A 15,493-nucleotide genomic window follows, 5' to 3' on the forward strand; every position below is an offset into this window, starting at 1 on the left:
AAAAATATGTTTTCAGAGTCTTGATATAAAATTTGCTGTTCCCTTTAGTAAAAGTAGACTGCACTGTATAACTCCCTTCCTCGGTATCCAAAGTTAATGACAGCTGGTAACATTCTTATTACACAATGCGATTAGATTACTAAGCATGCACAGCAGCAGATTTTCTTGCACAGAATTTGTAAGTACTAAAGTACCTGTAAAAATTTTCTTACATTCTATACAGTAGAACCTCGTTCATACGTTATGGAAAAAAAATGCAAGAAAAAACATGCTAACCGAGAAAACATATGATTCAAATTAAATAAAAATTCGACAGACTTAACTGCACTTGACATCTACGTAATGCAAAGCGTTGGGCGAATCGTTGCGCATGAGGCACGAAACGCTGACGGGCATCGAGCTGGTGGGGCTTCGGCAGCTTGAGAGACATACATTATTTTACTATTGCACAATAAACAAGAAGAAAGTGGGTTAACTGAGGGGCCCAATTTTTATTAACCATATCATAAGAAGCCAACATAAAAGCCGCAGTATCTCAATTGGTAGAGCATTGCACGCGCAATGCGAAGACATGGGATCGTTCCCCACCTGCGGCAAGTTGTTTTTTCATCCACCTTCATTTCCATTAATTTATCATTTATTTATTTCATTTATTAAGCACAAGTAATATACCCTATGTTGTCCTTGGTGTTTGTTGGCTCCTATTGCGCAGTATTTCAAGACAGCAACGAGAAACCGAAACGAAATCAAGCTGGTAGGCGACGCCAATAGTCGCCAAAGCAAAATGTGACATTCACACCATGCCGCCTGCAGCAGGGAATGGCAGCTCCTTTGTATTATCACCTACTAAAAGCCTGCAGTAGGCTACCTACAGCACTATGCACTACGCCCCATGCACCGTAAAATTGATAGGTGAAGATGCTTATCGCACTAGGTTTGGTGGCAATAGCTGTGAATGAGGTGTGCGCCAACCCAGGAGGAGATTTGCTAGTACCAGAATAAGAAACTGAGTGCGCACTGCCCTTTTCATATGAGATGGGCTGGCAAGTATTGCGGGGAACTTGATGTGGCAGGTGGCTACTGTTCTCAATTGCGCGCACTTCGTGCCTTTTCTTGTTTATATGGGATGTAACAGCCACAAAACGTATACGATCGCAGTCTGCAGTAGGGTACGGCGACCTGTTAGTATTATCACCTATTAAAAGCGTGCAGTATGCTTTTAATGGCACCACGCTCTGTGGAATAGATAGGCAAAAATACTTATTGCAATAGGGTTGGTGGCAATAGCTGTAAATGAGGTGTGCGACGACCTCGGAGAAGATTTGCTGGTACCAGAATGAGAAACTGAGTGCGCGCCAGCGTTTTTACATGAGATGGACGGGCGAGTATTGCAGTGAAGCTGGTGTAGAGGGCAGCTATTTACTGTTCTCGATCGCGTGCACTTCCCCCATTTTCTTTTTTACATGGGGTCTAGTGGCCGGAAAATGTATCATATACGACCAAAGTGTGGCGATGTACTGAACATTGGTGCCGAAAAATAGTGTTTTCCGGGAACGTACGACCCAGTAAAAATAAGCTGAACTTTACTCGGTCATTTTGTGTGTTCTCAATTGCGAATTTGGTGCTGGGAAATCATATGTAATGGGATCGTATCAACGAGGTTTGACTGCATTTGACACAAAAGAGCTCAATATTAACACACCCCAGGCTATCAGAGTGCAGGTGAACAGGTACTCTGTACACTGAGAAAAACAGTTGCATGACATTAAAAGCATAATTTCATGGATAAAGAAGACACCTTCATGATATGCACAAAAGCAGACAATAATGAATTGCATTTACAAACATATGGCAGCTGAAGCATTGGACGGAGAGGAGACAGCAGTCTCCCCCGAATCATGCCTGCAGGCACCAGGGGCAGCTGAGCTCGAGATGATGCAATAACTGTGCTCTGCCACAAAAGAATAGTTTCAGCAAAACTCCCTAGGTACTGCAATGCAAATGAAGTGATGCATGAAATATGCATGAATGAATAAATAGCAGAATGTCTTGTGCCTAAAAGTATAACTTTGTAAATTTGAAAGAACATTTTATGCTCTTATAGTGCAGCGGTGAATATCTAGACATACAAAGCAGAGGTTTTCCAAAGTGGATTACAGTGGAACCTCAATTATGCATCCTCTGTTTATGTGACAACCTACATTTATGACAAATTGGGGCCCAGCAAGCGCCCCAGATAAACAATGCATTAAAGGGACACTGAAACGATTTTGATGATTTTGTACAAATGTAGTCAGTCGTTAGAGTAGGTCCTTCTGATCATTAATTGATGCATCTAAGTGCTCCACGTAAAGCAAGCAATTTATTATAAGGTTTCAAAAATGTACATTGCTGCCTACCGCAGCACACCACTCGGCTGAATTTTAAGCCTCCCCTACCTATTTGACGTAAAGTGGCCTAATGACACTAGTAGGGCGAGCTATCTGAGTGGCTGCCCAGGGTGCGTCATTGATAATTTTTCCAACTTTATGGTGAACAAATGTTGTTCGTAAGAGTTGGAATGTTAGTTAATTTGTTTCTATAAAAAGAAAGTAACAGAAAGAGAATGCACAAGAACAATTTTTCTCTACACTTAAGCACTTCTGGCACGCAGCAAGCATCTTCTGCTTGTGTTACAACATGCTCCATTTTGACGAGAGCTCCGTGGTAAGCGTTGGAGCACCATGATTCGCCTTTGTTGTGTTGTGCGCTGCGAACATAGCGACTGGCAATATGTCAAGCTGTGACATCGTGTCCCTCTAAAAGTCAGCAGACGAGCGGAATGGTTGCAGCGCATCGGATTGTTGCTATCCGATCGGCGCCAGGATTCGCGCATTTGCGGGCATCCCTTTACACTAAAGGATTACTACCACAATAGCGTTTCGAGAGTCCGGTATTCGAGTAAATGCAAGCACAAGGGGACAGGGCCTCGCCGTTTGACCATGCTGTTCATGGGATGAGCAGAAGTGCAAATGTGAATGGTCTGCACGGTGCAGCCACCTGGTGGCACAACAGAGCTCAACCAAACAAAGTATTCTTCTTGGCTGCTGGTATAAATTTCTCGCAGGAGCGTAATCCTTAACAGATTGTTCTTATAAATGTTTAAAATGTTTTACACTTGGTTAGAGCAATATTAACTCTTTGTTTGGCTGTTTAAGCTCTGCGCCAACACGTGGCTGGACCGTGCAGACCGATCAGTCCGCTCACGTACATCTACGCTAAAGTTCCTTCATCAGCTTGAGTTTATGCCTCCACCCATCCGTCGAAACGCCCGGCTTGCCTGTGGTTACTGGAATACTAGGCATGTTTGGCGCTGCGACAAAATGCTCGCAACTCGTGCTGCTTCAATAGCTCTCGCTTGGGGTCGCCTGCCAAGTAGCTGGCGGAGAGGTTGGAGAGGCTTTGGAGAGAACTGAAAGTAGACGACACAATGTGTCATCATGCCACAGAGCCAGTGAAGGCGGAGCTTAGCCCCGAACACTTGGCGAACGAGTTGAGGAGAAAATGCATGGCTATGGAGGAGGGTAACTTGTAATCGTTCATAGCTCCCTTAATATGTAACGCTTGACACAAGTTGTGGTGCGAATGATTAACTTTAGCTGTACCCTACGCGTCTACAAAATTTGTCCAAACCGTTTCAGGGGCCCTTTAAATGTATGGTAGCATGACACTAGCTTGCACATAAACTGATTCATACAACTGGCAGTAGTCACGGTGACAATGTGGGCGAGTTGGACTGCAGAATGCAATAGTGGAAACAGATGTGGCTGAGAGAAGGCACGTGCATTGTCATTCTTTTTCTATCACCCAAGTATTTACACTAGGACAATGTACAATCTCGACTTGTGGTAAAAATGATGCAAACCAGTGCGCTGAACAGACACAGAAGTGAGGCAAGTGGTGGCTGGCTTCACAAATATGCCATGTGCAAAGTGCTTGTGGAAACAACCAGTGAGGGCCAAGACGAGCAGTGTCAGTGGCTATCATGAACATGTGCCTTGGGGACACCACACACCATGTCAGTACTCCAAAATGCTAAGAGAGTTTAGCGTTTAGTCTGCTCCCAACAGATCAGTGTAGTATAACGATTTGCACAGAGATGCTCATCCAGAAGGCTAGTACGCCATGTGCACCATGCTGGCACCCGAAGGCAGGAAGAACACTGCTCGCACTCCATTGCAGAGCTTATTGAGCAGAGTCTGACAACGCATCCACTTGGTTTCTTTGTTGTTTTGCAGCCAGACTGCATGTTGCTTGCATCTCTGGGAAACATGCTATTGTGAGTTTATCAAGAAAGCTGTAAGCTGTAACTTGTAAGCTGTAAGCTAAATGAATGCAGTTCTTCGCAGTGCTTAGCATGTAAACTGTGAGTGTGGCGGACCATAACTGACACTCAGATAAAACTGTCCAATGAGTGCTCCCCTCTGCTACTTCCATATTGTTGATGGAGAATTTCTTCCCTGGCATTCTTAAGACCACCTCTGTGGGTAATTATGTCAATTGTGACTGCATACACTTTCAGTGCCCATGTGCACATGAAAGCACAATGCTGGTGCATGTAGGTGCATACAGTGCTCATGTCGCAAATTTTTATAGAAAATAGCCCATGCACTGTAGCCTATAGGCACTTGTCTGCCGTGTAGAGCAAGCCACACACCACTGCCACATGTTGAACAGCAGCAGTCAGTACATGCTGAACACCATTGTGCACTTTTAACAATGTAACAGTTTGCTTACTGCAGTTTTCAGAACTTCGACTCACATTTCGTATTAATTCTGTTCATCTGTTATTTGACCTTGGGAAACATTTCAGAGGCCCTTCGTCTCTGGCTTGCATGCCACCAAGTCATTGTTATTGCCATGACGGGCCTCTTGCTGTTACAGATGACAAAGGAAAAATAAGACTCAAAGGAAAATAACTGTTACAAAATGCGGCCCCTAGCTATAGTCAAGCTGTAGAAAGCCACAGATAGAGCAAATCAACTGAGTTCAGAAGGTCATAGAGATAATTACACTGCAAGCCCTTGAAGTTCTACATGAACAGAATCAATGACTACTGAAAGTTCTGCATCTCCCTGTCACACAGTGCCAACCACTACATTTGTATTATTGCTAGATCCCTGATAATACTACGATATTTTTTTGTGGTCCCTTGAAAATTGTATAATTGAGTTTCCACTGCAAACAGTGTTGTGCAAGTTGTGATGAATAATGTGTAGAGTAGCCTGTCATCAGAAATTCATATTGCAGGCAAATTTTGAGGGGATCTTATAAGGATAACTCAAATATAGTTTGGCATTACAGCAAAATCTTGAAGTACTCATACAGAAATCTTTTAAAAGAGTCCTGGGTGCCCCTACTACAGACAAAATGTAAATCAGACGGTCTTTTGCTTACCATGCCGATGGATGCGCATGCAGCTGCTGGTAATGTCGGTGGTGACAGTGAAGTAAGGCAGCCACAGGTCCTCGATCTGGCGGTCCCCAAACAGATCATAGATGGTCTGGTTGAATGCTGCTCCTGCAGCACACATAACCATGCAATGTATGAAACCAGTATCTTGCCAAAACATTTGGTGATAAACTTCAAGCAGATAACACAAACAGCTTACTTTTGACTGTCCCCACACCGCCTTACCAAAATGAGAGTCCAAAGGGGTCCTGAACCAGCCCTCAGGCTTGGTGAAAAAACACAGTCTGCAGGCAGCATAAGCTGCTGTGACCATCACAGCCAAGTTTTGCAGTCATGCGCGGCGCTTGGAGCTCCCAAGCAGAGTGCAAAGTCCACCTTTCTTTCAAATGCTCTTTTTTCAACACAAGCATGCTCTTCACTCTTTTCGGGATGCTTTACTTTGTAATACAGTGGATTCCCATATGTGGCTGTGATTGGCTAACAGCTTACGTCAATCAAGAAGGGTGTTTGGATCAATGCGCTGCTTCCTACTGTTGCTGTGTATATTTATTGACGAAGTTTAATAAATAGGCTCAGGTAAGCGAAAATGTATCAGTAATAATTACATACTCCGAGAAGAAGCCGATTGTCCTCTGCTCACGCTCGGCCATGGCTGCTCGCATAGGAATTAAACTTTGGCCACCCTGCTTATTGGTGTCAGAGAGCCGTTGGATCTCGCTGATTTCTACTAGTTTTGCACGTTCAGCCAGCCTTGAACCAAGCAAAACTTAAGGTCAGACCACACACACACTTGCCAGCATTCTCTCACTCATGGCCGCTGCTGGTTAGATGCCTTGGCACTGATAGCACACGTTGGATGTGGCTACTATCTGTCGGTCAAGCTGGTGCAGGACAAAGCTGGTCCGCACCATTAGCACAGTCAGACTGGAACATATGAGCACGAGCACGCACTCAAGCCCTGTCATGCACAAAGCAAACGCTGTGCATATGCACTATAGTTTCATGTAGCTGCGGTCTGCTATTTAGCGTAGATACTGCGGCTGCCGCAGGTTGCCACGATGAGTCCACTGGCTAAGTGTGCTGCGCCTTGCTGAGGACACCCGCGTATGGCTTACGTTTGGCACGTCGTAGGCGCCAAAATTAGAAGTAGTGACACCGACATTAACATCCAAAATCAAATTTGAACTGTGCGCCATGGTGATGTTCAGTAGGTGGAGCATTGTGGGCACGCCCGCTCCGTTGTAGCTTTTGCAGTGCAAAGCACTGAAGAAGGAGCAGAAGCACTGCAAAGGGTGTTTGATTGCCAGTAACTCCGCTTCTGCTAAATGCATTGAAGTACTTTTTGCGACAAAGTACCGTATTTTCCAGTCTATAAGTCACACCTTTGTACAAGTTGCACTCCCCTCCAAACAGCAGTTTTTCCGAAAATAATAACAATAATAAAGAAAACATATACAAGTGACATCTGTGTACAAGATGCACCTTTTTCTTTGGTCAGTGACTTAAAAAAAATACAGTGACATTACACTTCGTGAATGTGGGTCAGGTGCAAGTAATGATATGGACAATCCAGGCGCATTTCTGCGGTCGTGGTCACCGCGTTGTTCCGTATAAAGTGCAAGAGCGATAACATAGTCCCTATGCACCGTATGCTGTATGTGCGACTGAAAGTGTGTGATGGTGAGCAGGTTTATGCACAAGGAAAGAAAGCAGGAAGGCAGTGCGGGAGGGAGGAGTGGTGGCTTGTACTCTGGTAGCAATTGCGTAGTTTGTGCAGCGGCGCACACCGTGTCTTCAAAGCGATCTGCAGATGCGATGACTTCGGAGTCGGTCGACTCGCAAGCAGCCTGCCGCTGCTTGCGTTGCTGCTCCGTTCTTCTCGCACGGCGTTTGGCAACTCGATCACAAGAAGAACCCGGTACGTCCATAGCGCGCACACAACCCATAGCAAACTGCCAGAGGAGGTCAACCCAGCGTGCTTCGCATGGCCATAGCAGCCAATCCAATTCTGATGGCAGTCTTTTCCGGAAAAAATCTGTATAGGTCGCATGGTTCTATAAAATGCACCGCCGAAAACTTAAGAAAAAAAATTCGACTTATGCACTGGAAAATACGGTATTTCTAAAACAGCCTATTTTAACTTCAATTGCCTTTCTCTACTTCAATAGAAAGTGGTTCAGGGCCCCTTTAATATCACCGAATCTCGATGATATGACCATGGTTTCAAGCTAATACAAAATGATATGACTATGAATTCCAAGCTAATACAAATTCTGGAAAAGTCGCGGCCAAAATGCACAAATTATTACAATGTGCTCTGTTTTGGCATGACTTCAACACTATCAGGCCATGATAAATAGTACAGATTTTTAGGCCACCGCGGGACCTCAACAAAGGAAGAAAAGTATGGTCATGGTGTACTTTGCAAAGATGGTGTGTGAAATCTTGGTCTTCCGTGATTCTGGCAGTGACCTGTGCACTAGGAGAGTGCTCAATGTGGCTTGCAGTCAGCGCTGGCAAAATAGATGAAAGAATGAGTGCAATATTTGAAGCATTTCAAAAGTATCTGCATTACGACTATGAGGAAATAAGGCCCAGCAAGTCATTAAGGACTTCAATGAAAGTAATCACCATGAGCAAAAACACGAATGTCTTATGTTCACTTTGTTGCTGCGATGGTCTGTAATGGATTAGGATCATTCCAATTTCAGATGACGTTTTTCATGGTCTAGAAAAATTGGATTAGGATTTTACTGCATTACACAACAACGAACAAAACAATGAATAAAGCAGCCTTTTTAGACCATGAAAAATTAGAAGTCGACTTGTTTATCATGGTGTCAATCTAAAAGGAAAAACCTAGTCATGTGGATATACACCGTCAAACTGCTGCATCTCAGTAGCTCCCCACAGCTTTGTGGAGGCTCTGGGGTGTTCCAAGGCATCGTTGTTGCACAGTGCACATAGTGCTTCACCAAATGCTTATTGCTCATATCCACACAGACAATACATGCATAGACATTGTGATGTGGGAATAAGCATTGTGAGCCATGGAAACAATCTCTTCACCTAAATAGTTCAAAACAATCCTTTCTTTTGTGTGATAAGGTGCATAGCTGTGTCAATATGTAAAGTAAGTAAAAAGTGGCTGGGTAGTGCACCGCCTTGTGTAATATCGCATTGCGTGTGTTGCCCATGATGTCGCCTGTGAGGTACTACTAGAAAGTCAGCTTTTATATGAAGGCGGCAAACTGAGCAGCTTTAATTAATGCTGTATGAAAACTTTAGAAAGCGCTCAAAATATAGGCATATATACCAGGGGTGAAGGGAGCAGTGGGCAGGAGAGGGCAAAGAAGGCTAAAGGAGGGTTGCAAGGCGAGATGTGCCTTGCAAGCCTGTCGCCAGGCGGCCCAAAGCAATTTTCACCTTCCAACATTTGCCTCGTCCTGTATTTGTTAGGGCCTCCTAACCTATCTTTGAAAACAGAAGATTAACTTTGTTTTTTATAATTTAAATCTGTTCAGCATTACCATTTTAACAATTTTGTGGTTAAATTTAGCGACTCTCTTGTCTTGTCTCTTGTCTCTTCAGCAACAGTTTTCTATAAAGCCGCTGGCAAATTTTTTGACGACTTCAATGAACAATTGGTGACATTTTAGGTACTTGAAAGTTATAAAATTGGCTTCAAGAATGGCCCTCTAGAATGCAGTTCATTATTCAAAAGCTACATGTAAGCAGCTGAAACTCGTTGCACAATGCATGGGCTCCAAGACCATGATGAAGAAATGGTTGCCTTGAGATTGGTAGACCTCACATTGTAATTGAGCTTCACAGCATGGTGGTCAATCACAGACTGCAGGTTATGCTCACAAAATTGATGTTTTGTTTTTTTATTCTTTACAAAACCTATTTGAATGGGTTGAACTGCTGTGGCTTCTACGACATCACTGAATCAATTCGATTGTTGGACGTTTGCAGTGTAGCAGTAAATTAATTTACGAATAACAATTAGAATAGATTATATGTATACATTTAGAACACAGCAGGTGAATAAGGCAGATTGACTATATAGAAAGGCATAAATATCGGAGCCGCTGAGTTCGTTCATTTGAATTTGAACAAACTGCTTTCGTTTCTCATGGCTTTCAGACCAATCGATACTTCACGGCAGCTTTTATGTGGCTTTGAACATGCAGTGAACAATTTACTTTTATCAAAAACGTGGAGAACCTGAAAATTTGACAGATCACGTAGACTATGTGCCTTTCATGCTTTTTTGAATCATGTATTTGTAATTTTACAATATGAAAGTAAATGCAGAATTTAAGCTGTCATCGTGCTTTATGTAAATATATCAGTAAGATATCAAACACGGGTTTAAGAAAGGTTGTTCTACATTTACAGAGCTAATTGAAACTGTTCATAATTTCATAGTGGCAATTATTAATAACAAAACTGACAATATTTACGGATTTCGGTAGAACATTGGTGTTTTCCATAAGAAGTAACTTTATAAATAAATGAAGTCCTCAAAAATACACAATCGATAACCTGGTTGTCAGCCTACCTAAGAAACCGGCAGCAATACGTTGTTTATGAAGACCACTTTTCAGAACGACTTTTAGCAGACTCTAGCGTCCCACAGGGATCCGTACTTAGGCTGCTTTAATTTCTCATATTCAATAATGACATAGTAACAGATACTTTAGTTAAAATAAAAGTTTACGTTGATGATTGTGTTGCTTGCTCGGAGATCAAAAGTGTTTCTGACTTTCACAAGTTCAATCAGGGCTCCCAGAAGAATATTGAATAGTGTCAAAACTGGCAAACAGAAATCAATTTTGCAAAGAATGTTTTTATGACTATTGCTCTGGAACGAAAACCTTTAAAATTTAGGCATTATGCAAATAATCTGCTTCTAGCTGAAACAACTAACTTTAAATACTTAGGACATTCAATCAATAACACCTTTCATTGGGTCAAGATACATTGACCACATTACGGCTAACCCAAACCAGAAATTGTTCTTTCTCCTGAGCTTCAAAATTATCAACTCCTGCTTTTTGGTTGCTAGCCTATAATACTAGTATTGTGCTACCACTAGTAGACTGTGCTTCTAAAATCTGGGATCCTTTTACTAAAACTGATATTGACAAAAGAGAGAAGGCTGTCCACTCTACATACAACAGTTAAGCATGCTCTTTAATAAGAACTCTTCTGGCAAAGCATCTGGATACGCCACCAGATAAAAGCATAATTTAACTATGAAAGCTGGGTGTAGAGATCAAACCATGGATGCAGACACTGAGCAGACAATAAAGCATTGATAAACACCACCTTAAAGGTGTTCGCTGTCCATATTCGCCAGAAACTTTCTAGCATCCATGGTGTAACTACTTGAGATGAAGTGATGCCCATTTAGGGATGTGTGTTGTGCTACAGCACACCAGATCGCACATTGGGCAGATACAACATGCCTGACAAAGCAAAATTTTATTTGGAGGGCATTATTGCACTGAAATGCAAGATATAGCAAAATTTTAAATGTCAACTTTCTGTGCTGATGGCTTAGTCAAAGACTATGAAATTAATTACGTTCTTAAAGCTACCTCATTATTCAACTAGCTTTACTGCACAAGCCATGTAAAAAAAAAAAAAGTCACTGCCAGCATCAACAGATTGTTTCAGCTTTTCTATTTCATTATAAAAAGCATGCGGGTGTTCTACTTGCAATCCCCAATACCTTTCTGATGTAAAAGTCGATTGAACCATGAGTTCATTTGCATGAATGCTGCCTCAACATACAAATTTCAGCTGTTCTTGATAAGAGTGATATAAACATTATACACCACTCAATGAGATTTGTATTATCAAGATCAAATGTATTTTGTACATGCAATTATTTATGGACCTAAATGTTATGAATTATAAGACTGTATCATTACATTTACTTATTAATTTTAATCGAACAGTTGCCCAATTCAATTATGGAGTTTTAAGTTCCAAAGCCACGATCTAATTATGAGGCACATCATAGTGGGGGACTACAGATTAATTGTGACCACTTGAGGTTCTTTTAACATGCACCTAAATCTAAGTATATGGATGCATTTGCATTACGCCCCTATCGAAATGCAGCCGCCATGGCCAGGACTTGATCCCGTGACCTTGTGCTTAGCAGCGCAGCACCAAAGCCACTAAGCAACCACGGCAGGTCAAACACTTACACAGACCTAGTTGTGAATGCAATGTGGAAAGTTACAATGAGCTAACATTTTTTTATACCAGTCCAAGAATATTTACTTGCACACAACTACAGGACAGTAAAAAGTCATACGAACACAACATTGCATTGTATTAGGCTGTATGTTACCTTTGGCCTACTTGCAACAAAAATACAGAAAATAAGTCTTCACCAGTGAACCAGGCAGTGATAGGGTAGGTAAGGTCCCACAGCTGACTCCAAGGCGATGTCATTCTCTACAGAAAAAACAACAGCACCACAGTGATAGTTTACATTCAGCACGGGCCCTTTACCTACATGATTTTATTTACCCAAACAAAACATCAAAGACAGAAACATTTTGTATACAATGTTTACTTTTACAATATCAATGTTTACTTTTACATACTTACGTACCCAGTCATTACAGCAAAGGAAAAAAACTCAACTGACAATCTGTTACGTTTCAGGGGCAGTGTGCACAATCAATGGCACCACATTTATGCCTTGGCATCACAAGTATCTAACACCCACAAACTTGCTGTGTTTGTGTTGCCTTCAAGACACGTCTAAGAGGACTAACACTAAAAAAATCAGTTTCGTACAAATTGTGCTAGGAGAAAGTGTGGGAAAAGTGACAACTAGGTGATCTGTGATAGCACCAATATGGTGTCACGTTCCCTTTTGTTGCTATTTTTTTGAAGTTTCTGAAATCATTAAGTGTGTGCCAAGTGCAGTGCATGTAAAAGATTAAATTTTATTGCCACACATGGCATAGTCTTTTAAAATCTTAAAGGTAGGCTTAGTGTATTGGCTCAAATTAATTCAATAAGAACTTCAAAACCTTTGCAAGTTATCCTGTGTTTAACTACTGTATGTTTTTAACAATACTTTTTTAGCAGTGGCATTAAAAAGAACTAAAAGAAATCAGTAACCACAATCATACAATTCAGATTAAAAGTAAGCATAACAGCACATGAACAACATTACATATATATATATATGTGCAGAGTGTCCCAACTATCATGCACCAAGATTTAAAAATATGCAAATGCCACATAGCTGGACAGAATCAAGATAATGTTGTTTGCCATTGCTTGGAGATACTCAGATTACTTTTTGTGTTCTGCATAATTACATAATTAGTCCTGATTAACTTCTCAAATATTATAATGAGATGAAAAGTGTCAACGAGGAAATTGTAGAGCAACATAAAAAACTCCCGATACAGCTTTCTCTTGCTCAATACGTGTGACATAAAAGCGTTTTTTCGCGCATGAAAGAAGACCGCGAATACATGCAAAATTTCTACACGACTGGCCGCTCGAGGCACATGAAGAGCAGCAGCAGCAAGTGGAAAGCGAATTCCCACCGTGCTACTTCTTGCTTCAACGTGAACTAGGTGTGTGAGAAGATAGCACACATGAAGACATAAGGCATCTCAGGTTGCCTAGCCTTTGCACCCACTGCAGATTACCTCTAAGGCAAGGCTGTGCTCAGCCACCCCATGTGCAGCCACGGCCGGAGTAGTAGAGGAGGTGCACGCTAACCTGTCCAAAGATGTATTTCAAAGATGCTGCAGGTTAAAAGAGTGAATAGCTCTGGCCACGTAACGACTCATCAGCATTTCACTTGCATGAAATTGGTAATGTTGTGGTATTGAGATAAGAGGAGAGATATGAGTACGAAGAGTGAAAGCTGCTATCTCACGGCACCTGAACTAGCAAATGAATGCCATTATAGCTACCAGAAAATCTTGATAACAATGACAACAGGTTTCAAATTCTTTTCTTGTGTCTCTTTTGCTTCCAAAAGCAGTTCAGCTATCACATTTGATCATAATCTGCTCAGAGCTAAAGAAAACATGGATTTACTTTCTACTGCTGCAAACAGGCTCTGTAGCCCAAGTGGATTCCCTTGGTGGGTATGATTTCCAATGCCCTGTGCGTGTTGGAAGCACAAGAAAAGGCCGGTCATATTTGTAAAAAAATTTGTTTCATAGCACACTAACTAGCAGGTGTATTCAGAGCTCACAAAAAATCTAGATTCATAGATAAGCACATTTTTCATCTGCATGAATTTGATATTCTAAGAAATGGAAGCCTTATAGTAGATTCAAAGAGACTGAATTAATTAATGAGTTCCGGGGTTTTATGTATCAATTTTGATCACTGGGAGATCTTTAATGCCCAATGCACGGTGCACAGGTTTCAAAGAATATGCCTGCAAATTCGCCTAGACTACACACATTGGCAGTACTCCCTGTGTGGGAACAAGCAGCTTTTGCCATTTAAATCTTCACAGTTCAAGCTGGTCAAAAGAATCATTGCTAGCCTATGCTTTGACAATACGTGCAGGAAACCATATCATACCTGAATTTGACCTTAGTAAATTCTGAAAATCTGATAATTTGGACTTGTCTTCTGGTCGTGGCAACTTGTTAATTAGGATGTATTTGCCTGCTATTCAGTTAATTCAGACAAGTCTTGAGGCTCGGAAAGCACATACTGCCACAAATGTGTGCCGCAAAACAGCAAAAACAGTGTTAGTGTCCAACCAAAACGAAGCGGCGGAGTCTGCACCGCCATAGTCATCAGTGGAAATCGTACATGAATAGAAATTCTGTCACGCTTTGTGCCTATTTGTAGCATTATAGACTTTATTCTTGTGTTTACCGCAGTGCATAAAACCGTGTTGGCCTGGTGCCTTTATAACTGCATACAGCCGAACCCGGCTATATCGAACTTGCAGAAAAATGCCTATCAGTTCAATATAAAGCGTAATTCGATAGAAGCCTGCTAAATAATTGAATGTCATAAAAGCACAGACCATTTATAGAAACACTTTATTGATGAAACTAGCTCAGTTTCGCATGAAATAGTCCTGCATTTTCTTCTGCTTGGGCAATTTCGCTGCCTGCGATGCACACACTTCTCCACATTGTCTAAGGAGTCGGGGTAGCTGAGGCCGCAACCTTCCGCATTCGTGCAGAAGCACTGGACTAATGCGAGCACACCAATCATTTCAGAGGATGTGGACAAAGGACTGTCGTTGCTTTCCTCATTGTGCCCACTTTCACTTGTGCTCTGTATGATGTTGGCAATGTAGTCTCCCGTGGTCGCGACACCATCATTTGCAATCACAAACTCATCTACCGTCGATTTGTCAACAACTTCCAGAAATTCTGACAGCTCGCTCCAAACTTCGGCAACCTCGGCAACGGCTTCGTCACATTCATCAGAATTTAGTCATCACCAAGCACGCGGAAGCCGGCACGGCTGAAGCAATTTCGGATGAACCATTCGTACACGACCATGCGTATGCGTCGGGCGCCACGGGCACCGGGTCGCGAGTTTGGCCGCTTTAGCCCTAATCACCCCCTTATTCTTCAAGGTCATGCTGAGAGCGCTCCTTGGAATCTCGCACGCTGCGGGGACATCCAACTTCTCACCGCGTTCGACCCGATTTATGATTTCGAACTTCATGACAAAAGGCAAATTCTGCTGCTTCATCACGGCAACACTGCAGGAAAAGGCCCACAAGGCCCACACACAATGAACCAGAAAAGCAGCGAGACAACTTGCACTTTTGCCATTTTGCACGACAAGGGCACAGGAGCCTCTGATTGGCTGTCTGAGCAAGTGCTGCAGGTGGGACAGGATAATTTTTTGCAGGGGGGAGTCAACGGCTCGCTCGACGCAGCATGGTCACAGTAGGGTGAGCGGTTGGATGGAGCCGCGCCGCCAGGTTTCCCTGCCACCTCGAGGGAAAGCCAACTTCTGGGGGCACTTTTCCGACACTTGAGGTTCGATATATAGG

At 42.4% G+C, this 15,493-nt stretch overlaps 1 protein-coding gene across 9 annotated transcripts in view; it reads right to left on the reverse strand.

Annotated features, from left to right (window-relative positions):
* LOC142582194 (neuropathy target esterase sws-like) overlaps positions 1–15,493 on the reverse strand; it is a 198,602-nt gene that overhangs the window by 61,045 nt on the left and 122,064 nt on the right. For all 9 annotated transcript variants that reach the window (XR_012828395.1, XR_012828394.1, XM_075691623.1 and 6 more), the window contains exons 26-27: positions 11,868–11,931; positions 5,437–5,559 (exon numbers count right to left, since the gene is read on the reverse strand). Coding sequence is in view for 7 of the 9 variants with exons in the window: in XM_075691623.1 (XP_075547738.1) it covers positions 5,437–5,559; positions 11,868–11,931 (187 nt within the window). In the remaining 2 variants the exon portion in view is untranslated. The remainder of the gene's footprint in view (positions 1–5,436; positions 5,560–11,867; positions 11,932–15,493) is intronic.

Source organism: Dermacentor variabilis, chromosome 1, assembly GCF_050947875.1.
Source record: "Dermacentor variabilis isolate Ectoservices chromosome 1, ASM5094787v1, whole genome shotgun sequence".
In the NCBI taxonomy this organism is placed as follows: domain Eukaryota; kingdom Metazoa; phylum Arthropoda; class Arachnida; order Ixodida; family Ixodidae; genus Dermacentor; species Dermacentor variabilis.